At 42.1% G+C, this 23,919-nt stretch overlaps 1 protein-coding gene across 1 annotated transcript; it reads right to left on the reverse strand.

Annotated features, from left to right (window-relative positions):
- Window positions 1–1,694: 1,694 nt before the first annotated feature.
- RAVER2 (ribonucleoprotein, PTB-binding 2) lies at window positions 1,695–21,404 on the reverse strand (the record flags this gene model as incomplete). The annotated part of the gene is given in 11 exon segments (XM_010179271.1): window positions 1,695–1,841; window positions 6,862–7,007; window positions 7,384–7,495; window positions 9,505–9,758; window positions 10,691–10,802; window positions 10,958–11,062; window positions 14,456–14,538; window positions 15,000–15,126; window positions 16,015–16,206; window positions 18,937–19,406; window positions 21,338–21,404. Coding segments are annotated over 11 exon segments (1,815 nt in total), but the record flags the coding sequence as incomplete, so codon positions are not given.
- Window positions 21,405–23,919: the final 2,515 nt, after the last annotated feature.

Genomic DNA, 23,919 nt, shown 5'->3' on the forward strand with positions numbered 1-23,919 from the left:
CACAGCTCTGCAGCAGCTGAGGGAGGGGAGGGGAGTGGGGTGGGGGTTTTGGTTTTAAGAGCTGAAAATACTTATTCTGGTCACATCACAAAACTTGAAAGGCAGCATTTAAGAGTTTAAAAAAAAAAAAAAAGGGAAAAACACAACAATATTGAAAAATGGCTTCAGTATCCTCTAACAGGATTAAGCAGGAAGGACCTGGGCTCAGTGGTCAGTGAATTCAGTCCAAAAAAGACTGCAGAAGACCCAAGGCAGCAAATCCCCACTGTCTCTCACCAAGGGCTGGCTCAGGATTCACCTGTCACAAACACTGATGCCAGCAGTAACAATTTCCAAGTCTTGCGCTATAAGGATTAAGAGCAGAAAAGAAAGACTCAAACCAGAGCTGCTTCATGAATAAGCTAAAAAAAAAAAATACAAAATCTAGTTTCATTTTAAAAAAGATAACACAAATACAGTGAAGCTGGGAAACCACACCTGCATGGTGCCACCTGCCCAGCTGCCACGGGTCACCCTGTACAGTGTGAGCCCATAGTGCAGAGACAGGTGAGGGATCAATACTGGTCCCTCCTACAAAGAACTACATCATGCAACAGAAAATATGTGAGAAGTTAAATTCAGAGCCAGGACGCTCTGCTCCTGCAAGCTTTGGAGTGCAGCACATTTCAGAAGTTAAAGATACCTGGGGAGGGGGGGAGAAAAAATACCCAAACCTACAGGATTAAAGCCGTCAGCCGAGGAGCACGTTGGTATCGCACCTGCTCTACCTCTGACTCATCCAGATGCAGAAGAAGTCAGAAAAAGCACAACCGGGGGCTCATTTCTTCCACCTTCAGTTACCTTTAATGTCGCTCCACCGCCTGAGAGCGCTGCCCATGCCCTGCCGTACCAACACACGTGCCTGGTGGCAGGAGGAAACCGCTTTACCACCTACACCGTGACACACAGATGCACTCACAAACTGTCAGTGACTTATTCCAAGGAAAAGCTGTGGATTCTTGGCCTAGAAGCAGATAAAAGTTACTTCATCGTCCAAGCAGTGCCTATCCAAACGGAATTTACTATCGCAAGGCAGCACGCAGTATAGCATCTTTCTTCCTTTTAACAAACATTTATTGAAAACATTGCAGAGGCTCTGGTAATACATTTGGTATATCTCCATTCCAGGATTAAGAGGAAATATTAAAAATATAAAGGCTGTAAATGCAGAACTCTTAATCCTGGAAAAAGTAAGAGTGAAAAAAAAACCCAACAACAAACCAAATCTCACATTCTGAGTTAAAAAAAAAATAAGAAAAAATTACTATCAAGACTTCATCTTTTAACTTCCTCAGTCTGAGGATTAGAGAAAGGAGCAGTGTTTCCTCCTCAGTGTTTTTATTGCTTTTGGCTGGTAAGCTACCAAAACTCACCAAGTTCCTTTGCTTCGCCAGCTTCAGCCCCCGCTTGGATCCAGCGGCAGACGATGAAGATCCCATCCTTGCAGAAGGCAATTTGGGCTACAGGAAATGCCTGACCTTGCAGCAATACGTACCCCTTCCTTGGCATGTTCGCCATCGCAGAGGTTGTTCCTCTTGGGATGTTTATAACCCATGCAGAAAGAAGAATTACTTGTCTGACGTTAAGGCAGCAATAAATAGCAGAGGTACAAAACGCCCACCTTCACGCCCTAAGGCGGAGGGGTTGTTTAGGGCTCAATAAACGCGCTTTTTTTTGAGGGAGGATTCTGCGTAGCGGACTGCGGAGCCCTGGGTCTGCTGGGCGAGGTACTCCAAGGGGCCAGGCTCTGGGGAGGACACGAGGTACGAGGAGCCGCGCTTCTCGCTGCGCGCTGGAGCCACCTGAGGACAAGACGACAGCAAATGACAGGCGATCAGGAGCAAGTGTCCAGAAATAGAGCTCGAGTCTGGGAACAACCAAGGACCAGGAGCCAGTAACCGACTCCAAGGCCCGACTCCTTCGGCTTTACGGTCCAGCTATACACAGTGCATGAGTCAGCAGCTGTGCCCTTTCCCTAAACAAATACCCAGAAGTCATAACTGCGCTGGTGCCTCACCGTACATGTGTTTTTGTGAGGGCAAAGGGCCCACAGTGCATGTTTGAGAAGCAGCAGTGTGATGGCCATGCTACTGCCCTGCAGCTTCCCAGCTCCAGCCATCCTCATCCACTAAAGCCAGGCACCAGTGGGGCCACCTTTCCTTCCTCTTTCTCTTCTGGAGAGCTGCATGGGTTACCGTGTCCTGGCAGTGATGGTGGCAGGTCAGATGTTGAACAGTTTGGTTTCCAGCCATGCCAAAGCGGGTTTGTGTTATGGGTAACCATTGCCACTCACAGGCACGGGTCAACACGTGGGACCGAGGTGAAAGAGAGCGCAACAACGATTCTTTAATCACAACTGCAGTTCAACCAAAATACCTCATACCCACGCAGAAAGCCCTGAGGGTCCCAGGGCAGGGTTTCTCGTGAGGGCAGGGGTGGCCTGAGGCTGCCCCACCGCCAAGGTCTCCTTGGGGTACACAAGGTTCAGCTCCTCTCTGGGATCCATCGGAGCAGGACATTGCTCTGTCCATGGCCCCACAGCACCAGGAACTGCAGGTACACATAGAGTCCACCCCGCTAAATCAATAACTCTTGATCACTCCTCTCCACCTGAGGAACCTCCGGTTCCACCTGAACCTGATCTCGCCACATCCTGCTCAACCATGCTGCATGTCCTGGGTTAACTCTGGCTCCTAGATCAGAAGATTTGGGTTTCTGGTTCATGTTGCAGTAAATATTTTTGAAGCTATAACATGTTTCACAAACCAGGACACAAACTCCTGAACTCAATCAAAAGAAGAGCTGTGCTGACCAAATGTCCCCGAGCCGAACACTTCCTAGCAGTCCTCAGCAGCGCCCCTTGCTAATTCACATACACAGCTCAAATTACTCTGTCCTAAGTCCAATTTCATTTTAGCGTGCGCTTGTCATTATCATAAATAGGAAACTGCCTGGGGAAGGACTTGTAGTTGTCACACGTGCATGGTAGCCCTCCACCACGTCCTGGCTCACGTCACAGAGCACAAGCAGCACCGCTCCGTGCTTTGTACAAACCTCCGACCATGCTCCTTCATTCAAACCTCCGACCGTGCTCCTTCTGAACCTCTGAAACGCAGCCCATGGAAGCAGGAGAAAAAGCGGCTGCAGGGTTCACACAAGTGCACACATGAGCACACTCTGAAGCGATACAGAGCCTCAAGGGGTCGCCTCTGCGCCCTCTTGGCTGAGATTTATCTGCTGACTCCAGGAATGAGAAAAGCCCCTCACTGCGGAGGCAAACCGAGCTCCTGCTGTGTCCATGCCAAGGGACTGACCGCGCTCGCTGCCTTTTATGGCATCTGGCATTCAGACAAACTTCCGAGCCAAATGTTCAGCATCACTTCCCCATACAAGCTCTCCTCTTTAGACTGGAGATAAACAAAAAGGTATGAGTTAGCTCAAACCCCACGCCACCTCCTCTTGTTACAACCTCACTCATTTCCAGCCGTATCAGAGCTGTTAGGAACTTGAAAGCTCAGTGTTTTGCTGCACAGAGTTAAGGTCTTACAGCCCATGGCAACATATTCAGGCCTCGTCCAGCATTAAGCCAAGACATATCAAAGCCAGCTCCAGCCAGGCCGTGCCTCCTACCCAGGAGTCATGAATTGCTACAGTTGTTTGTTCCTTTTAAATCTCCTCCAGAACAAGGGGAATCTCCTGCCAGGTCTGGCTTTTAAGGTCTCTCCTATCCATAAAACCAGAAGAAATGTGATTTACCTACAGCATGCGAGCATGAATTTCTCAGGACTTCTAAGGCACTCATGAAACGATGAGACCCATGCTCAGCCTGAAGAAAGCTTTTATCCCCACCGCCTTGGTGTGTTACACCAGCCTCCTGCTAGTCCAGCCTCCAGCCTCCTCTAAGCTGGTCCTCACGGCTTCCATAGCACTTCTTCATCCCTCCTGCATCTTTTATTGATGAAACTGTGTGCTGGGTCCAGCAGACAAAGGAAGCTTTGCTCAGTGAGCCTTGCATCTGACATCTGTTGTCATTTCAAATGAAAGCCATTTTTAAATGGTTTTCCTTCCAGGATCCAGTTCAGAGAACTACAGAGCAGAGGCTGTCGGCGACCTGGCCACTGCCATGACTTGCTAACGCCACTTCAGAGGTTTTATGCTACTGGCACTGACTGCAAAGCATCAGGCAAAAAACCCCACCTAAACCCAGTGTGAACTACCTTCTCCTCCTTTGCTCAATTCCTACTTCATTTGCCATCTTCAAGGCATTTTCGCACCAAACCCTGCTTTTATTTATCACATCCACCAGGACCTGTGTGTGATGCCGAGCAACTCAGGACCCCAAGGAGTACAGGTGCAGTGCCAAAGCTCTGCCTTGGCTTGCTGTGGGTCCAAACTCCACTCGGTGGCAGCACAAGACAAATAAGAAGTGTTTCCACCAGCAGCTGCTCCTTCTGCTGGGTCTCCTCTCACCTTTTTTACTGGGATTTGTGGAGGAAGCTGCAAGCTGCCTGGCTGCTGCGGTCCCTGGGCTCCACTGAAAAGGGCAGGCATGGCCTGCAAGCAGGCATTGTAGTCTGGGTAAGATCCGCCTGTAGATTCCTAAATGTAGAATGGGATCCGTGATCAACGAGAAGTTGAAAGAAAATAGGTTTAGTAATTCGCTTTTACTGGATATAGTCAGGAGCACTCGGCAGGTATGAAAAAATCTGAGTCGCACTCAGCTGCTAAAAGGAGTGTACAATTCACAGCAGCTCAGGCATGCAGCAATTTCTTGAGCAAAATGTAGGATTTAGGGAATGGTTTGCTTTACACAATTCTTTTTTTTTAAAAAAAGCGTGCTTCTCAGTGGTCACAGAACCCTCGGGCCAGATAATGGCCAGGGTGAGAAACGCTCCTTCAGGACTCACTGGGTGAGTATGCTGTGCTGCTTCTTGGTAGGAATATTTCAATAAATACTCCTGAACTTTACAGGTAACTTGGGATTGTGGCATTTTAGAGAGAGGAATATTCATGCCAGACATAATCAAAAGCGTGAGCATGGATCCTGGAGAGGACCCGTGCAGGGATGCCCTGCAGAAGGTGCCCATGCAGTGCCATTCGTCCCATGCTCTCCCCTTGTTCCTGTGGTACCGACGGCAGCAGCCACTACCGACACACAAAGCAGGTGTCCAGAGCCCAAAAACAGCCTTGGGAGAAACAGCCAACACAGACAGGAAGAAAATAAAATCATTTCTCACCTCGGAGGCTTCATTTTCAAATCCATCAGCTCTTGCCTGGGTAGAGTTATAGGCCTGAGCGTAACACTGATACCACTGCTGAACAGCCTCCTATAACGGAGGAAAAGCTGTCTACTATGATCACTTGAAATCACAACAGTTCCTACAGCCTCGTGGAACACAAGGATGAATAAAAGGCACAGCTCTCCAAGAAGCATCGAAACACGTTTAACACCAGCAATACAGCTCAAACCCAACATTTACAACTATGTTCAGTGCTTAGAGATACACAAGGCACCACTGCCTTGGCAGCGGACATAAGTACAATGTAATTTCTGTTACATGGAAGGAACAGACAGCACAAATACACCTGAATGATGACATGGGGCATCTTTGCACCTAAGAGACATCATCTGAGCCCTTCACGTTATTAAGGATAATACTAATAACACTAATATCACAATATTACTGATTTTTTTGGACAGCATTTTAAGGATTGGGGTTAGGAACTACCTCCAAGAGACACCAAAATGAATGTAAAGCCAACAATCAGATTCAAACAAAATATCTGAGACTACATTAGTGCTTACACGAAACACACAGCACAGCAGCCCAGAGCACACCTCTTGTGTATCTCTGACCCACATCTGTCACCAGATCTGATCCAACAGGACATGGGTCTGTGCAGCAACCCGGTCTTCTCCACCCTCCGTGGCCAGGCCCAGACCCTCCTCATGCGAAACAACCCCCACACCCACACTAACAGCACTACGATCCAGGTCTCCTATTTGATTTAAGGCATACAACTCTTTCTGCACAGACTAGTGATGGCTAAAGGAAATATGGCAATACTATTTCACAGAACGTCCCAATGTCTGCGAAAGCCAGTACTTGCTCTTGCTCTACAGATGCAAGGCAGCCCCTCCGCCCTAACAGCCATGCTCTGGTCACCAAATAGGACACGGGGTGAAGAAATCCCATGCAGCAAAATCAGCTGGCAGAGACTGCAAAAGTTCCCCAAGCTACAGAGGAACTCCCGGTAGACAGAGCACACTCGTCTGTGGGATCTAGCCAAGGCTCAAGAAAACCTTAAAACTCCTTGGGGAAAACAAAAATGTCATGGTTTTGAAGACAGACCAAAGCCAAGCCAGAAGTTATAAGAAGTAATTTTTTACCAACTGCACTGACTTCATGTTATCAAGGAGCGATCTTTCAATGGTTATGACACTGCAGTGGGGAATGTATTGCGGCTCAGTGGTTTTTTTGACTGGTACTAATGTACTGTGTGCTAAACCTATTGTGTACCAAGAGAGAAACTGTCAGTGAAGAGGACCAACAAGGTTTAATCTGAAGAAAAGGGTGGGCTTTGGTTGTAGGAAAGCCTAGGAACTGCTGAAGAGTGGTACATGACGTTGGGCAATTCTGTTTGACTGCACACAGGGCTATCAGACCACAGCTGTGCCAACAAACGCATTAAGAGTTCGCAGAGAATAACAATGAGCAACCAACCCAGGGAGGGATCTCTGAGCAAATCTCGGCCAAAAATCCTGCTACCAGAGCTCTGAGTGACAAACCAGGCTTCAGAAAGGGCCGCAGATCAACATACCTGCGAGTACTCCCCGTGCTGTTGGGAGTAATTAAAATAATTTTCCATTGCGTGCTGCGTTGTAGTTCCCTGAGACGCAGCAGCATCCACGATGTTGTTTGCGAGTCCGGTCTGCTGCGGTGGACTGGAGCCTTTGCTAGCGACTGCTGTTTGTAACACAAAGAATACACCCTTTGTATAAACTGCACAAACTGGGTTGCACTCTTGTTCAGCAATATTCTGGGATTAAAACAGAAATCTGCTACCTTAGATCAGGCTGCGCTCAAAATTAATCAGTGCTAGTAGTAGTTGAGAGGTTTTCTAGAAGTTTCTCTACATCAGTAAGCCCATTAACTCTGAAAATTTACCCTTTCCAAATAAAAGATTAACTTTGAGGATAGATTACATTGCAATTTTGAGACAGACTACAAGATTTCTTTAAAGATAAATGTTGTGGTCACTGGAATTACCTGCCCGACAGTAACAATGTGTGACATTCTGGTCAAGGAAAGTTGCTATTGAAACTATTAAATATTTGCTTACCTGGAAGACATAAACCAGGCAACACGCTTGCCAAATTCAGGTAGGGGTTAGTACTAAGACGTATTTCTTTCGGTGGTTCTCCAAGCAGCGAGGTCTGTTTTTTCAAGGGAGTCTGCAAAACAATTGGAGAGGTCAGCGTGCATTATATATTGATACAATATCTGGCAGAAGTAAGGTGTTTCGGCAGGATTTTGAAAAAAAACCTTAGCCCTATGAAATGTAACAGGAAGACTTTTAACATCAATACTGGTGACAACTGTCCTGACACATTGCCTGTGCTCATTTCTTGCCAAATAATTTCGTAGGGCTGTTTCTCTTTAGACTGTAAGTTGCTAAAGGATATTTTAAAAAACAAGCAAACAAACAAAAGAAAACTTTTAAATTCAATTAAATGAAAAATAATCATGGTAATGATCCCAGATGGAAGGAGTTAGCATTAAGGATGTGGCCAAGAAAGTCAACTCTTTTCACTCAGAGTCACAAGAAAATAAAGGACAAATAAACCCTGGACTGGAGAGATGACAGTGTCTGCAACCTGCCCCCTAACACAGCTCTGTGTATTTATGAGCCCTTACTTAAAAGGAGAAAATGTTTATGAGTGGAAACGAAGTGTCAGGGCTGACTCACTCCAAGCCACCAGCAGTAGGAAGGGCGCGCCGCCAGCTGACGTCCCCTTTGCTTATGTTAGAAAAACCACCAGAAATAAGGATGAAGTGGCTATAGCAAGTTACACAGATTGTCTGAAATACGGAGCTCAAAGATGTTTATACTGTATTCTACTCTACATCTATCCTGTTCTTTTTTCCAAAGCCCATTAAGGAAAAAAATCCTTTATTTTAAGGGATTAATTCTGTATTAATCAACAACTTTTCAAAACAGTGAGAACAGTTTTTAAACACAAAAAACTTCAGGAGAGAGGAGGACTTCTCCATCTGGATGCAAAAGCAGGTTATTTTAAGACAGTGTGACTGCTCAGTACCAGCACATGGACTGGCTGGCGTGTCAAGGAAGGGAGTTTTGCAACCTGGGCCTTGTCTGCTGGTGCAGAAAAGGAAACAAATAAACCACCTACCAGAATTTCAGAAAAGAACTTTTCCTGATAAACAATATTAATAGAAATAAATTAATTATCTAATGGTTTAATTACATTTCCTTTTATCTGAATGAAATTCTGAAATAAAACACTGATTTAAATATACACACACACTCCCTATGTATGATACCCATATGTAGCTATACACAGGTAAAATCCCAATTCATTACAGTAAAAGGTTACTTAAAAAGTGTACTTTCTGAAGTAGGACTGAATCTGTTGAAGCTGTCTAACAGAAGCAGACACCAATGCTGCATCTAATTTAACCACTTGAGATGCTTCAGAAAATATGTTAGGAAAACACAAATCTGATCTAAATTAAGACCATGTCTCCTCATAAATATATTCATGTATTTTTATATAAAAAAGTAAATGCATAGACCGAATTCTGTTAATGACAGGACACGCTGAAAAAATCTTCAACAGACCATTCTGGTTCAACTTAAATCCCCTCTCATCACCCTCCCATCCCTGCCTAAATTTTAATAATTAAACAGTAAAACTAAATTCAGACAAAGTCAGCTATGGTTAAGAGGATATGGATTAAAAGTGGAGAATTTACACAAACACACACACACACATATATATATATATCATGTGTGTGTGTGTACACACGCACCACCTGGCAAACCCAAAGGCCCTACGCAGCACTAGAATTGCTTCTGATTAGTCATGAATTTCAACCACAAGTTTGATTTTCAGTCTTTAAAAGGGACACTGCCCTTGAGATAATTTCATCATCAAATACTGTGAGGCACACACATGGAAAAAATACCCTCCAGCATTGCAAAAAGATTCCTTTGTTAATTCATTTGGACCACCAAAGAGCATTATTGTTCTCTCCCTATTCTTCATAACTGAAGTGACCTTAAAATGTCTCATGAGTGATCCTGTGATCTAGCAAATTTTACAGCGAAGGACTACAATATGCAGCTGCAGTTAACTCTTAAGCATGTTAAAATTAAAATAAATATATAAAATCCACACAAAAAAACCAAAGGAAAATATTTGTATCTGATGTTCCTTACCCCCAAAGCTGTATCAGTGCTTTTTAGCTGATTTTGCTGTTTGGCATGGCCAGCCCGCAGAGCTCCCGCAGAAAGATGCGTTAGGGTCTGATGATAAGGCTGTGATCCCGAGACAACCACGTCGGGAGCTGCTGCTTTATCTGCAGCACTGTTTGGCCCTGGCAGAGCTTGCCCAACAATGTGCTGATTCGGGAAGAATGGCAGCATGCCCATCCCTGCTGCTGCTGCTGGTTGAATTGGGAGTCAATTAGATGCTGCAGTCAACCATAAATGGAGAAACTTTTCTGTTAAACAAGATTTATCAGTACGTTTTGTTTGGGGTTTTTACTAAGTGAGGAGAAAAACATTTGAGAGATCTATTTTACAGCTGTCCCACAACACCAGATTCTGGGGATGGTTTTTATGCTTTTCCCATCCCAAGAGCAAACAGCTCTATTTAAGGCTTATACGACAGAAGAAAACCGTTACTTTTCTAAACATTCAATCATGATAAGAAGTTAGTGTTTCCTATCATTAACTTAGAGTATTACTACCATTAACCAAACCACATCTAGAACTGCAGAATACATGGCCCTCAGTGGAGGAAACAAGAAAGATGCACTAAGCAGCAACACAACTGATCTTTCCTCATAAAAGTTGAGGCCATCATTGGTGCAAAAATTTGCATTCAAAATTATCATGTGTCACAGATTGGATATTAAAGCTCTATCACTTAATGAAACAAATGCAAAAAAGCTATTTGCAGTGCCTTTTCAGCTATTCAGATTTATCTGAATAATTTCGGAACAGCAAACGCCAAAATCTTGATCCTAAATAAAAACATACTCTGAATATACTAAAAATAGCAGTAGCTGAGCAAGCAGAATATTTAACAACCTGCAAATACTCAACCAACACCACAGCATACAATTTCTTCCCTGACAAACAGATGAGAGAAGCCAGGCAACAAGGTAAGATATTTCATTTCCTGCTCAAACCAGCAGGTTACAGTTAGTTATATAGATACAGAACTTGTTAACTTGCTTAACTATATAGCAATATAACGTGCATTGTTGTCCAGCTCTCTGCCTACCTACTCTGCAGTGCTAAGGTTCAAACATGCTTTTGCTAAAGTGGGAGGAAGTAAGGTGCATAATTTCAAGCTGAGCATTTCTACCGATGTGGTATGAAAGAAAATGGCATTTACACTTAAGAGCTTCTCCACGGGTTCCCATGGCTGAGCTCACTGATGGCATTACCCCTATTCCCAGCACTGTCTGAAGCAGCATAGTTGGAGGCTCTCCCAGCAAACCCGGTTTCTATAAGGAAGAAAGGAAAGTTGTATATATTATTTAAAACAATCTGTTTGTAGGAATTTCTTTCACATTTTCAGATACACTAAATTACATTAGATGAAAAAAATATTGGTTTTGCAGTTGTAACAATGCCCAAAAACATTAAAGTGATGCCTTACACTATTAGCCTGGAGGTTTTCAACCTTCATCAGCTGCTGCTGTGGCAGTGGTAGGTGCGCAGGGCTCTGCAGCAGTAAGTTAGATGTGCTACCCAGAACTGAACTCTGTGAAATTAATAAAAGAAGTGTCATTAGACAGCCATGGAAAACAGGACGTTCCTGAAATATTTCCAGATGATACTGCTGAAAGAAATTTAATTTGTTTCTGAGTTAATACAGCAAAGGAAAGTAACCATTTCTTCCACAAAACTACATTTTTGCTTCATTCATAGAAAGGTATTTCAAATTCCTTTAACCTCTCTTCCTCTCAGTGCTTTTTTTCACTTCACAACCACAAGTGTGCTTTCTGATGGCTTTTAAGGGATTTGTATTCTCCAAATACAATCCTGAATTCAACACAGCCCCCGTGTCTAAGCCAACAGGCAAAGCTGAATGTGTTTGAAGCTTCTGCAGACAGACGAGATAGAGGTTACCTGCAGTGCCAGGAAGAAAGATGAGACACAAGGACTTCAGGGGATTAGGAGCTGTGTGAATAAGGACTTCATTGTTCGTGAACATTTGCATTGTGCCTCGCAATTTAATACATAATCTCTGCCAAATACCTATACAGCTTACAGGACTTGGTTGTAACCAGTGGGGACTCTCAGCCCTTGCTTTACAGTTACCAGACTGTCTTTATTTTCAAAGAATATCCAGATAGGTTTCCATCCCCTTTTTTAGTGGCAACTACCTACATGAAATTCTATTCCAGAACCATTAAAAAGCTTACAAATCACAATGCCTACAAATATTCAAGTCTATAAAATATTAATATTTTTCACTTGAAAAGTCTGGATCAGTTTACCACCAGAATTGAGCCACTTCTTCAACAACTTTGGGGCACCACATACAGACCCTGGTACCGGTATATTCAGCTCTGGCTAGCATAGTGGCTTAAAAAGAAACCTTACATCCACTTTGGATCGCAAAGTGATGTTGTGAGTCATGCGAGCTGACCACAGGCTTGAAACTCTCCTTTTGGCAGCAGCTCCTGAACATGATTTGTCAGGCAAAATATAGGTTGTTCTACAAACCTTCTTGTACAGCGGTGCAAGAACAGATACAGGGGACACTGTGTCAAATCACAAGTATAGCCTTCCTCATTTTTTTGAAATTTCCTGCATAGGAAAGACCACCAAAACCAGGTAATGAAGCCAAAAAGGCAGCAGCTTTCCTGATGCATGGCTTTGTGGATTTCACAGCTCACAAATATTTTCAAGTCTAGGTTGTATCTGCGCGTGGTAGGGTCAAACTCCCTAGGGAAAACCCTCTGTGCCTATAATATGGTCTTCTGGACTCAGAAATGTGCAGTGTAAAACAAAAAAAACCCACACCTAAATTAGCTATGCATTGACTATTTTAATTATCATAGTTACTTCCAGCAGAAGTTATCCAGGGCTGCTTATTGTCACCAGTACCAGTGGTTGTTCCTTCCAAACTTGGTTAAGTCAACAAAAAAGTCTGTATTAGTTCAATTGCAAAACTTTCAGAAACACAAGAGTGGAAAATCAGGTTGGTTAGAATCCTCCAAAGAAAGTCTCTGAGTTAATAAAAATTTATTAAACTGCTGGATGACTCAGGAAAACACATCACTGAGAAAGTTTAAAATGCTTTTTTTTTTGCATGTGATAACTGTGGCTAAGAGAAATTAAGAGAAAGAAGTTGAACATCATGCTAGCTCCAGAGTTGAAAGATTACTGCATGAATAACCCATTTGTTCAAATTCCTCTCCGTTGAATCTCTTTTCATCAATAATTTCATAATGCTGTAGCATAATCATTCTAAAAATATTGTTTCTTCTCATTATATTACTTTACAATGCCTTGAATATAAAATTGTAAAACCAAGATACACAGGAAACTGAATCAGTGTGTGACTGGGGAGGTGGGGAGAGCCAAGCCAAGACGCTGCCTGTTCCCCTGTCTTGTGACAACCCTGAATTTCAAGACAATAAAAACAGTGACCTGGTTCTCTGGCTCTAGAGAATACTCTGAAATAAGTCACTGAATAACAGATAAATGTGTCTAACAGAAGGAACTGGGATAATCAAATAACTGTCAATAAAATCCAAGCTGTTAGAGCAGGTTTGGAGCCGATTAAATGACAGGAAGCTCCCTGGAAGAGCATTAGACTTTTAAGTCTCTCTGAAGAGAAAACACCAATTTTTTTTTTTGTTTGGCTGCAGCACTCCTGAAGCCAAAACCCACTGGATCCTCCTCAATCTCACTGTGGCTGTCTAAAACACGCCTGTCTCCAGCTGCCATCCAAAAACATGCACATTGCCTTCCAAGGAAGCACGGGCTCTCCAAGGCTGGAGAGAGAGCAGCAGTAACTAAATATACCAATTGAAAATGTCATTTAAAGAAAAGAAGTACAAGCAAACAGTGATGTACTTTTTTTTCATCATACAGGACAAAAGCAATTCATTTGATGGAGCAAAATTAAGTAGCATTTATTCAAAACTAATACATTCACCTACCAGTTTTTAGCAGAAAAAGAAGAGAAATGCTAAATATACTTAACATAAGAAGAATCTCTGCATTTTAATTTGGTCGTTTTTTAAAGATCTGTAAGTCTTTGTCTGCCAAAAGACCAGCAGAAGTAAGAACTCCTTAAGAGGATTTTCTTTTTGAAAACATTTCTGAAACATCATAAACAGCAGGTCAAAGTGATTGACTCCAGTCCCTCACAGGTACTTAGGAAAATCCCCACCGTGAATACTGAAGTCAAATTTTGGCTCCTGGCAGAGCTGGAGGCAGACCCTCAGTGCTGGCAGGGGCCAGGCAGGCTGCGGGCCAAGGGAACTGCTGCAGGGAGGAATTTCGGTTGTGGGTGCTATTCTGGCATCTTCTCATCACCAGGGAAAACTCATCCCAAATATCCTTTATAGCGTCTTTCAGAAATTCTGGTGTCCATATGGAAGTTGTATCAAATTTACAGTGAATATAGATAGTCCAAGAACACTTTAAACAGCTTACAAGCTTAGGGGTTTTTTTTTGACTAAGAAGAAACATCTGCAAATTACTATTTTTTATGGCATACATAGCACATTTTGGTCCCTGCAAGCTTTAAAATGAAGATAGAGATGCTAAGCTGCTTGGCTTGAATAAGATAAAAGAATCGCATCACTACAGGAAGTGTGTATGAGCAGCTCCAAGAGAAATGGATGTGCCGTGCTCCTCCAGCTCTAATTTAAAGAGGATTTTTTTTGCCAGTAATGGCAAGTTATTTCTACATCAGCAGGTGTTAGCAAACCAAAAGCTCAGTTAAGATAAAATAACTCACTTGTCAATAGTAAGCACAATCTGCTATCACATTCCCACAGACACCTCACGATTTCTTAAAAACAGCTTTAACAAGAACACTTGATTTCAGCTGTAATTTCTTCAAACTTTGAGAATGTTTTTCATGCTCAGATCTACACAAATACCCATTTTGACAAGTTATTTTGTCGCCTACCTGATGAACTTTATTCAGCTGCAAAAAAGGTGAGCCAACTGCCGAATTTATAAGGTGAGGTAAACCTGCAGATGCTCCAAGAACTGTTTTAGAAAAACAAGAAAAAGTCGCAGTGTTTCATACGTTAGATCTTTATGAGTTAGTCTGTACTTTTCAGATCTGGTTTCCACAAAACGTGCAAAAACTACACAAAAGTTTACTAAAAGTCACTATAATGAAACCTTTCAATACGCCCAGCTTTGATCTTGATTTAAACTCACCATTTTATATGATGTCTGCAAAAGACATTTCATTTTAAACCCATTTCTAACATAAACATTCAGAGACCACAGAGTTAATGTGAGGACATTTTTGGGTAACCCAGACACGATGGTGTAGCAATCCATCCCTGGCTTTTGCTTTCATAAAATCTGAGGCTACACAGACACACTGAAACTGTCTGCACAGATTTTACAATAGTATTCCTGCTTCTCCCCTTTGCTGAAAGCCTCATCTCATAAACAACAGGGCTTCTTATTTTAAAATCAGTTTTAAAACAACTTACCCGGCTTAACAGGATGTCCACGCAACTGGGGCTGCAGAAGCATTTGCAACATTGCGGGATTATTAAAACTTTTCATAATCTGCATGGGGTTTGGCTCCGGAAGCAAGCCTTTTCTATTGTTCCTCATCTCCAATTAAGAGAGAGACAGAAATGTTGTTGTCAGGAGAAAACAAAGAATAAATCTAAATCCCTCAAACTTATGTGACGCTAATGTACACATTTCATTTCACACTGAAAAAAGTCTCCTTCCCTGTTTCCTGCTCCTGTTCACGATCCTTTTCCCTTAAACGAAACACCTAAGACTATTCCCCCCAAAACTCCAAGCATATTATTTTTCCTGATACACATTTCCTTTTTTCCCCTAAACCAAGGCAGAGTTATCAAGAAAGGAGAACACAAAAGGCACTGTTAACATGAACACCACGTAGGATCTTACAATAGCAGCACTCATCTCTTTTATAAAGATGTGTGTTAAAGCTAGCCGAAGTAATGAGACTGTTCTGCCTCTACTTTTAAGACAGCTTCATGTAACTTATCACATCCAATTTTCTAGGAAATAATTTGATAAGACGTGTGGGTGTAAAAAGCTTTCTTTTATATCAAGCATGAAATTAAACTATTTCTCCTATCTTGAAATGTGTCTTAAAATTGACAGATTCTTGCCTCTCTGTTGTAAGCCAAGTTTTAGCTTGTCAAATAACTCCACTTACAGGTAGTTTTGTACTGAGCTGGAACAATTTCTCATACAGAAAATTGAATTTACTAAAATCCCAAAGCTACGTAAGTATAATTTTGTGACATCTCACGGCCATATTTTACATTTCTTTCTTGCAGAATACGGCCATGCTTTTCCTAGGAAGAAGACTGAATTGGGTTCCCTAGTTATATATTTAAAAAAAAGGCTAATGCTTCCAAAACCTTGGCTTGTTTTCCTAATGCGAAGCAGCTGAATCCCACCTTGGGGTGCTCAAGGTGTATCAAAGTAATTCTGAAAAGAGATTTACAAATCTCTTACCATCCTCTGCGCCGCTATAAGTGCTGCTAAGGTGCTCCTGCCCGGCGCTCCGGGTGCACAGTACGACACTTGGAGTCTCCTCCCTTTGATGGCCATCCCATCGGTCACTTCTTGGACTCGCTCAGCCTGCTCTGCGGTTTCATACTCCACCACCGCAAAGTCACCGATGTGACTGTCTTCATCCTGAGCAAACTGAAACAACAGTTCACAATACACTGTGAGAGAGAATTTCAATAGGGAGAATTTCAGGAACTACCTTGCAGTATTTTCACATCCTATGTTAATGCCCACCCACATCAGTACAATGTTTTCACAAATGGGCTAGATACAAGTTGGATATCAGAGCTCCATATGAAGTTTGCCATGCATGGTCTATCTGCTTGAATTACCACCTTCACTTCAATTTCATCTCATGGCGAACCTGAGCTATGAAACGCGTTTAATGCATGTTTTCAGAATAAAGAAGGGCATTGTAAACACCACTGTACGCTACAATAATTGTTGTTTTCATTTTGCAGGAGAAGAATTATAAACTCATTACTGTTCAGTTTTCAAGCCTACGATGATAAAAACGTCATTTGTCAGACTACATGACAGTGGTTGAAACATGTAACAAAGCAAATTCCAGCGATACACAGTGCCTTTAGGAGAGCATGAAGTCTGTGGTTGTATATTTAATGCCAAGAGAAGATGCCAGACTGATCAATCAAGCAGACTGGAAACAGGCTTACGTGTCAAACAATGCTCTGTCCTTTGTCTGCAGAGTTTTATAGCAGAATGAGCAGATTTAAATCAAACAAAAAAAGGGGGTGAGATGGGAGGGAGTAAAGCTTAGGGAACAATCTCCAGTCCCCAAATGAACAGGAATAATCTACTGATACCAGCTCGGATGTGGAAAGGAGGAAATCTCCTCTGGATTTCACTGGATAAAAACAACCTGTTCCCAACTATTAGGTCCCACAAACTTACACCAAGAATTGAAATATAAATCTTAAAGATTGTGAGGAAAAAGAGGGTGGTCAGTTCTTTAATGCCATTGTTAAAGACTGGCCTCTGGGAAGAGCTCTGGAGAACACACAGGTTTTGATACATAAGTACACACAGAGATGTATATGCTATGTATGCATATGTGTGTATGTCTATGTGGAGGAGCATTGTATTTTATTTTGTATTAAACATATTGTAGTTTCGTGCACAGTTAAGAACTCCCTTAACATGTGAAAGTGCAGCTGCCAGTATTCTTGCATACAGATCAGGGATTTTTTAACTTCCCAAGTAAACAGGTACTGAAGAAAAGCCCTCTGTCCCTATATAGGTAACAGCGGAGACCTCCCAGTGACAATTTAAAGCTGACGAAAGGAATGAGGTTTTCTGGTCCACTTTGTTGAAGCAAAGGACAAAACACATTTCTGTAAGTACTAGGAAATGCCATTTTTTTAAGACCCACGTAAAAGTCTCTGGCTCCAGCTCTTCCTGATGGAACATTTCTGTTGTCTTTATAGGAGAAATCAAATTGATATAAAAACTGGTAGTTTTGGAATAAAACTAAATAAACCAGAATTTATTTCATGAGTTCAGCTAAGAATTTTAGGTAAAAGATCATATTTACATGAAGAAATACTGCATCGGAGTTAGCAGCACACACAACAGACCCTCCTCACCTACACCAGGTATGACCCATGTATCATTATGATCTAAGAAGGCAGGTAAAAGCAAATTTTTAAGTGACTCTAACTGCACAATCGAATATTGTTAGTGAAAAACATCTTTACCAAAGCAGCCTGTTATTCTATGAACCTCAGTATTTTTAAAGAATATTGAAAAATTGTTGGGGGAGCTAATAACAGCCTCCGGATTACGTGACAGCTGGAAAAAAGCCCTGAAGTAAAAGACTTAAACAGATCAATCTGATTAGCTAATTAAACAAAGATTGAGCAAGTGACTTGATTACAGCATTTAATACCTTCTTACAGGGAAGAAATATTGGGAAGTGAAGGCTCCTCAATCTCATCATCAGTGAGGTGAAGCTCAAGCTAGATAAACTCAACTGAGCAAACAGATGCAAGTGCAAAACACCAAGGGATGGGCAGTTTCTGGAAAGGGTTATTTCCAATTTAGGCATCTCCTGGTGTATTCAGATCAAGCAAGTACAAGGATGCGCTTTAGTCAATGACAAATTAGCGAGGCTTAAGAAGAGTGGCAGGGAAAACGCAATGGGCTGCAGGTGGTCAGATCAGACAGCCTGATGGGTCTTCCGCTCTCGGATGCTGGAAATCCCTGTTAATTATCCCTGAAGCTAATCCCTGGGCAGCCATCCGAGATGCTTCAGAAAAACAAAACCAAAACAACTGAAATCACACCTAACTGTGGGACTATAAAGCACACCTCTACCTGCAAGCTTTCCAAAAGATGTACCACTTCTGTCAGGGGCAAGCCCAGCAACTGTGAGATCCCAAGCCTACATCTTCCTCAGTTATGGAAAAAACATGTTACATATTTGCAGAGGTTTCTTAAATATATTCATTATACACATACATACATATCCTCCATCATCTAAACTGTTGCACTTGTGGCACTCGTACGCTCTGGCTTTCTTTACTGAGCGATAAAACCATCGCCAATATTTCCTTTAAAAGCTCTCCAATATATTTCTGTAATTATTTTCAATAAAATCCATCAGGAGGGGGTGTCTTATGAATATTTTATTGGCCCTTCACTGGTCTCCTGCAGAATTCCCAGACAACACAAACCAATCGCTGCAAACCCATACCAACGCAGCATTTGCACCACATAATACATCACAATGCAGATGCACAACCACTCACTACTTAAACGAAAATTAAAAGTATACAGCAGCAAGCAGTGAACCATGCAAATACAGAGCTACTTAAATCGTGGCCAAAAGATACAAATTCAACATACCTGGCAGAACACAGGTTTATACTTTAGTGAGAAAGCCTGGATGAGTTCTTTTGAATCAGCGTAGTCTTTTTGAAATTTCTCTACACAAAGGCACTTGGAGTGAATAAGATTTGTGGTGAGCTGGTTCACATCCATCCACTGGGCAAAGAGAGTGCTCTCCCCCAACTGCTTCCCCAAAAGTTCCAGTCTCGCCTTGGCAGCAGAGTCCTTCTTCATGTACTCCACAAAGCCATAGCCCTTCGAGTGACCGGTAACTTCGTTATAGACCAAAAAACATCTCTCGACGTTGCCATACGCACGCACCAGTTCTTCAAACTCTTCCAATGTAAAGGAAAGGGGCAAATTAGTAATGCACAGCAAAGCATCCGTTGGTTGGAGCTGCACGGATATCTCTTTTCCCCGAAGAGGATACTGGTGAAACTTCCGAATGGCACTTTGAGCCTGCTCTCCATTTAACAGAGTAACGAATGCTGGAAGAGACCAAAACAACTCGTGTCACCTACCACAGCTCCTCTACAGCTACAGAGATAATTACTACACCCTTCCCTCCCCAAAAACCCACCAGTATAAGGCACAGAAAAAAATAAGAGTTTGGGATTTACCCTGGGGATGGAGTAGTTAGAGAGATACGCTGTAATTTAAAATTTTTAAATTTGAAAATCTAGGATTATCAACTGGACATGATGAGTAATTAACTCAACGAGACACTACAGAAACACAGATATACACAAGCTCGCTGTGTGTAACACAACAAAATGCTACATTTGGGAAACAAAATGCAATTACATTTTATTCTGAAGCAAACACATGACTGATTCTACTGAATTGCTTTGAAAACAGCATCCATAAGTTTTCACTTTGGAGTTAATTGATCTTTAAAAAAAGATAAAATTTGAAAGATCACTTGCAGAAAACTCAACCAGAATAGCCTTCAAGCCCACAAATTTCAGCAGCAAGGACCACCCAAATCTTTAAAACAGTGCAGAGGGTAGGACCTGCTACTTTTATTTCCCTTCAAACCGTTGCTGAGCTACTGCTCTTAACATTGATCCTACAGCCACTTCATTTCCTTCCCCAGCACTATTGATTCTTGGTTTCTATTTTATTGTGTCTTCTCATTTGACTGCTGGAAAAGCTGTATTACATGGATGAAGCACCAAGCTCTGGGGATGTCATGGCCACACCACAGCCACACCACAGCCACCAGACTGCTCCCGGTGGTCCATGTCACAAAGGGGTTGGTGACACGGTTTTAAAACCTTCATGAATCTGGAGATAAAAGTAATTTAATCTATCGAAAGAAGAAACCACCTACAGTGTATTCCAGTCATGAAAATCTTCAGAGGCATGCAGTAAAACGTACAAAAATCCACATCAATAGGCAGAGTACTAAATGTATCTCCATATACACAGACACAAATATGTATACACTCTAAAAACCACACAAATACATACACAGTCAAAACCTAGCTACATGTGAGATCATCTACATTAAACAAGCAATAAAAAATATCCTTCACTTCCAAGTATTTTCAAATATTTCCCTTCACACAGACCTCAGACATTCAGTCCGTTGTTAGCAGACTATAGAACCTCATACACAAACTGGCCTTATTCAATCTTAAGAAATCATTTTTGAAAGATAATGGGACAAACTAAAGCACAAATTTTTGCTCCTTAGCGGCAGGCATCAAGAAACACCATTATCCTCATGAAATCCAGACAGAAACCTATCACAGCTATCGCATTAGGATTTTGTCCTGGAAAGCAAGGTTGCCTCAGGAGACAGCCCAGGCTCTGGGACCTGTGGTGACCTGGAAGGGCAGGAACGTGTAGAGAGGTATTTGTCCATGTCTGCACCTCTCAAGCACTAAAAGTCCATGAATCCTCTATTTAGAGAATTAATTTGTAAATGGAAGATCAGACTTAAATAATTCAGGATTTAATTCAAGACAGCATTTCCTTAGAAGACTGAAGTATTCCTTTAATATACCGCTTCTGGCTTATACTACCTGACACAAACGTATCTGGAGCTGGGTACGTTTTCCTCTGACCACATAATAAGCACATGTGGTTTGTCCTAAGAGAGGCCTCGGGACCAGTTTTTCAAGGGAAATCAGACAGTTGAGGTTAGCTTTGTCCCTAAGAGACACTCACTAAGGGAATATGCCTGAGAGATACCACAGCGGATCAATCTACTTCTGCTTGACACCAGGAACATTTCCAACTCTCCATTGGCTTCAGCAGAAGGTGACAAATTATGCAGCCAAAAAACGCACGGAGGGACAATGGGCTATGTGATGGCAGAGAAGTCGATGAATTCATACACGGCAGATGATGTTCCTTGCTAGTTTCATCACAGAACTGAAATGTATGGCACTGGAAGATGTTAAGTTCTTACCTGTTCTTTTATTTCTGTCCACATAGCAATACTTGATCTCATAATCTTTAAATAAGTCATGGATTTCCTGAAAGAGAAAAGTACACGTAACATCAGATAAATAATTCACCAGACCAAATAAGTGCATAAATTCATCTTCATTTTAAAAAACAAGAAACCCCACACTTTCCCAATAAACAGAAAATCTCACCATAGAAACACTATCAAATATTTGTTTTCAAAAGAGTTGGTTATACTGCTGCAGCAATGTTTTTATCTCATATGAAAAACTGGCTTACTGAATTTGATTGATTTGCTTTTCATTCTATAATGTCACATAAGCACAACAGGGTGTCCTGTTGAACATCTTTTCATAAAGACTAATAACATCACAGTTCATTAAAGAGCAAAACCCCCACAACTTCTCCAAAATACAGCTAGCATAGCTAAAATACCACACAGACAAGAAATACTGGCACCATCACATGCAGTTTATGGAGGACAAGCAACGCCACCATAAAATGCAACAGTTGCTTTAGTTTCCTGGCACTGCTCATGTTCACTTTAACAGATTTTCACTCTTTTAATAATGAATATTCTTTCACCCAGCAGATAACTGTGCCCAGAATACCCCCTGCAAAGTATCCTCTATCAATTACCACACAGATGCTCGATGAAGACTCAATGCCAAGAGCATTATCTGCTCCCACTAATTAACGGGGAAAGAACAGGGGTGTGGGAGGGCTGGGGCATGAGCAAGTCCAAGAGGTGCATACCAGTTTGCTACAACTGTTCCTCAAAATACTATGGTAGAAACTGGTGGTTCCCCAGAAACTAGGAGTAGTAATGCAGATATACGTATTCTTTTACTTGGATAAATCCCGTATGTTTTGCAATAAGCAAAATAATCAACCACCTTCATCCAAAAGTTTAATTGCAGCCAATTTCCAGTAGCCCAGTCTACCTGCCAGTTTGCTAATTCAATATATATACAGGCTAGAGGTTAATTGTGTTCTCCATGACTGGTATCAGGTGCATACCTTTTAGTCAAGGGAACGCCAATCTCTAGTTTCACTAGTTAACAGCTGTCAACTACTACATTAATAAAATATGGCAGCATTTCTCAAGCTACCAGCCATTCTCTAATCAGACGTGATAAGGACGTGGGTTCTGAAAAACAAAATACGCCGAGCACGACTCAAAGCTTCACGTCAGGCAGATGACCCGACTGTGGATAGTGGCACTGAAGACTCTAAAGATGTTATTTCTGCCCCACTTAGAAAAAGGGGGGTGTATTTACCTCTTTTATCTCCCACATTATTTTACAAGAGTAACACCAAAAGTCTATACAATGATTACATAGCAGGAAATATTATTTCAAACAGCTCTGGACACTCTTTTGAAGGTCAGCTGTGAATCAGATGATCCCACGTGATTCCCTAGTAACTGTCGGAAACTTTAACTGAGAGCGAAAACAGCCTGTATTAAACATATCTTCATGGGATAATTATGATAAATAATTATAATTACTTATTTAAAAAATGCTAAGAACATAAGGAAGATTTAAAATGAAAACCTGATTTAAGCAAAGGAATTTTAGTAAAGACTTTAACGCTGTTTTCACAGGTTGTTGCAAACACTGCCAGGTTTGTGCAACGGCCCCTTGCAGGAAGGTGCTGGCTCTCGTGCTCTCATGGCCCCATGGCAGCGCTGAGACCTTTACCTGTGCAACTGGGTCTGCGTGACAAAGCAAAAGCATTTTTCACATAAAGACTGTCTGTGACAATTTACAAAAACAAAACACATGCTTGACTGTTAAGCAAATGTATATTCCTCCAAATTAATCAGATATGTAAGTATCTGTGTGCATTAGACTAAGATCCCTCATAATATTTTCAGAACTACTAACCTGGCTTTTGAACTCAGGCACCTCTCCGAACGTTACCTTCAACATCTTTCAACATTTGAGTCCGTTAGAAAAGAGCAAACACCACTATCATTTTCATGTTGTTAACGTGACCCACTGTTCCCACCCAGGCCCAGCTGTGCACCACCCAACACCATACACCACCAGCACTGAATGGAGCTGGTCTCTGTGGTGTAAGCAGTTACCCGGAATTTGGGCCAGGAAGGAGTGTTTACTGCGGGAGGAGAAACGGGTCATCCAAGTCAGGTATATTTTCTGGTGCAGTCCTATTAACTTGCAAGGAATGTAAGCAGAGGCTGTTTCCCTGAGCACAGCAGAAACAAACACCCGTGGTTCATCCTCTGTTCCTGACCCAGGGAGCCCAGCATCCGCACCCCCAGCGCTCTTCCCCACATCAGGACCCACCGCTGCACACACCCATGGAGAAGCTGTGGTCTTCAGCAGTTTTGAGTTCACCAGGTGCACTTGCTGGGGACGGCCCAGTCCTCAATGACTGTCGTCACAGGAGGGTCTTGCCCATCATTCTAACTTCAAGGTTTATTCCGACCATCACAGCTTGCGACCACTATATCGGCTGAGTATAACTCTGTGTACTTTATGCTAATACTGTTATTAATATTGGGTTTTATTATTATTCTATTAAAACTGTTTCTATTTCAACCCATGGGTCTGGCTT

Source organism: Mesitornis unicolor, unplaced genomic scaffold, assembly GCF_000695765.1.
Source record: "Mesitornis unicolor isolate BGI_N332 unplaced genomic scaffold, ASM69576v1 scaffold52590, whole genome shotgun sequence".
Taxonomy (NCBI): domain Eukaryota; kingdom Metazoa; phylum Chordata; class Aves; order Mesitornithiformes; family Mesitornithidae; genus Mesitornis; species Mesitornis unicolor.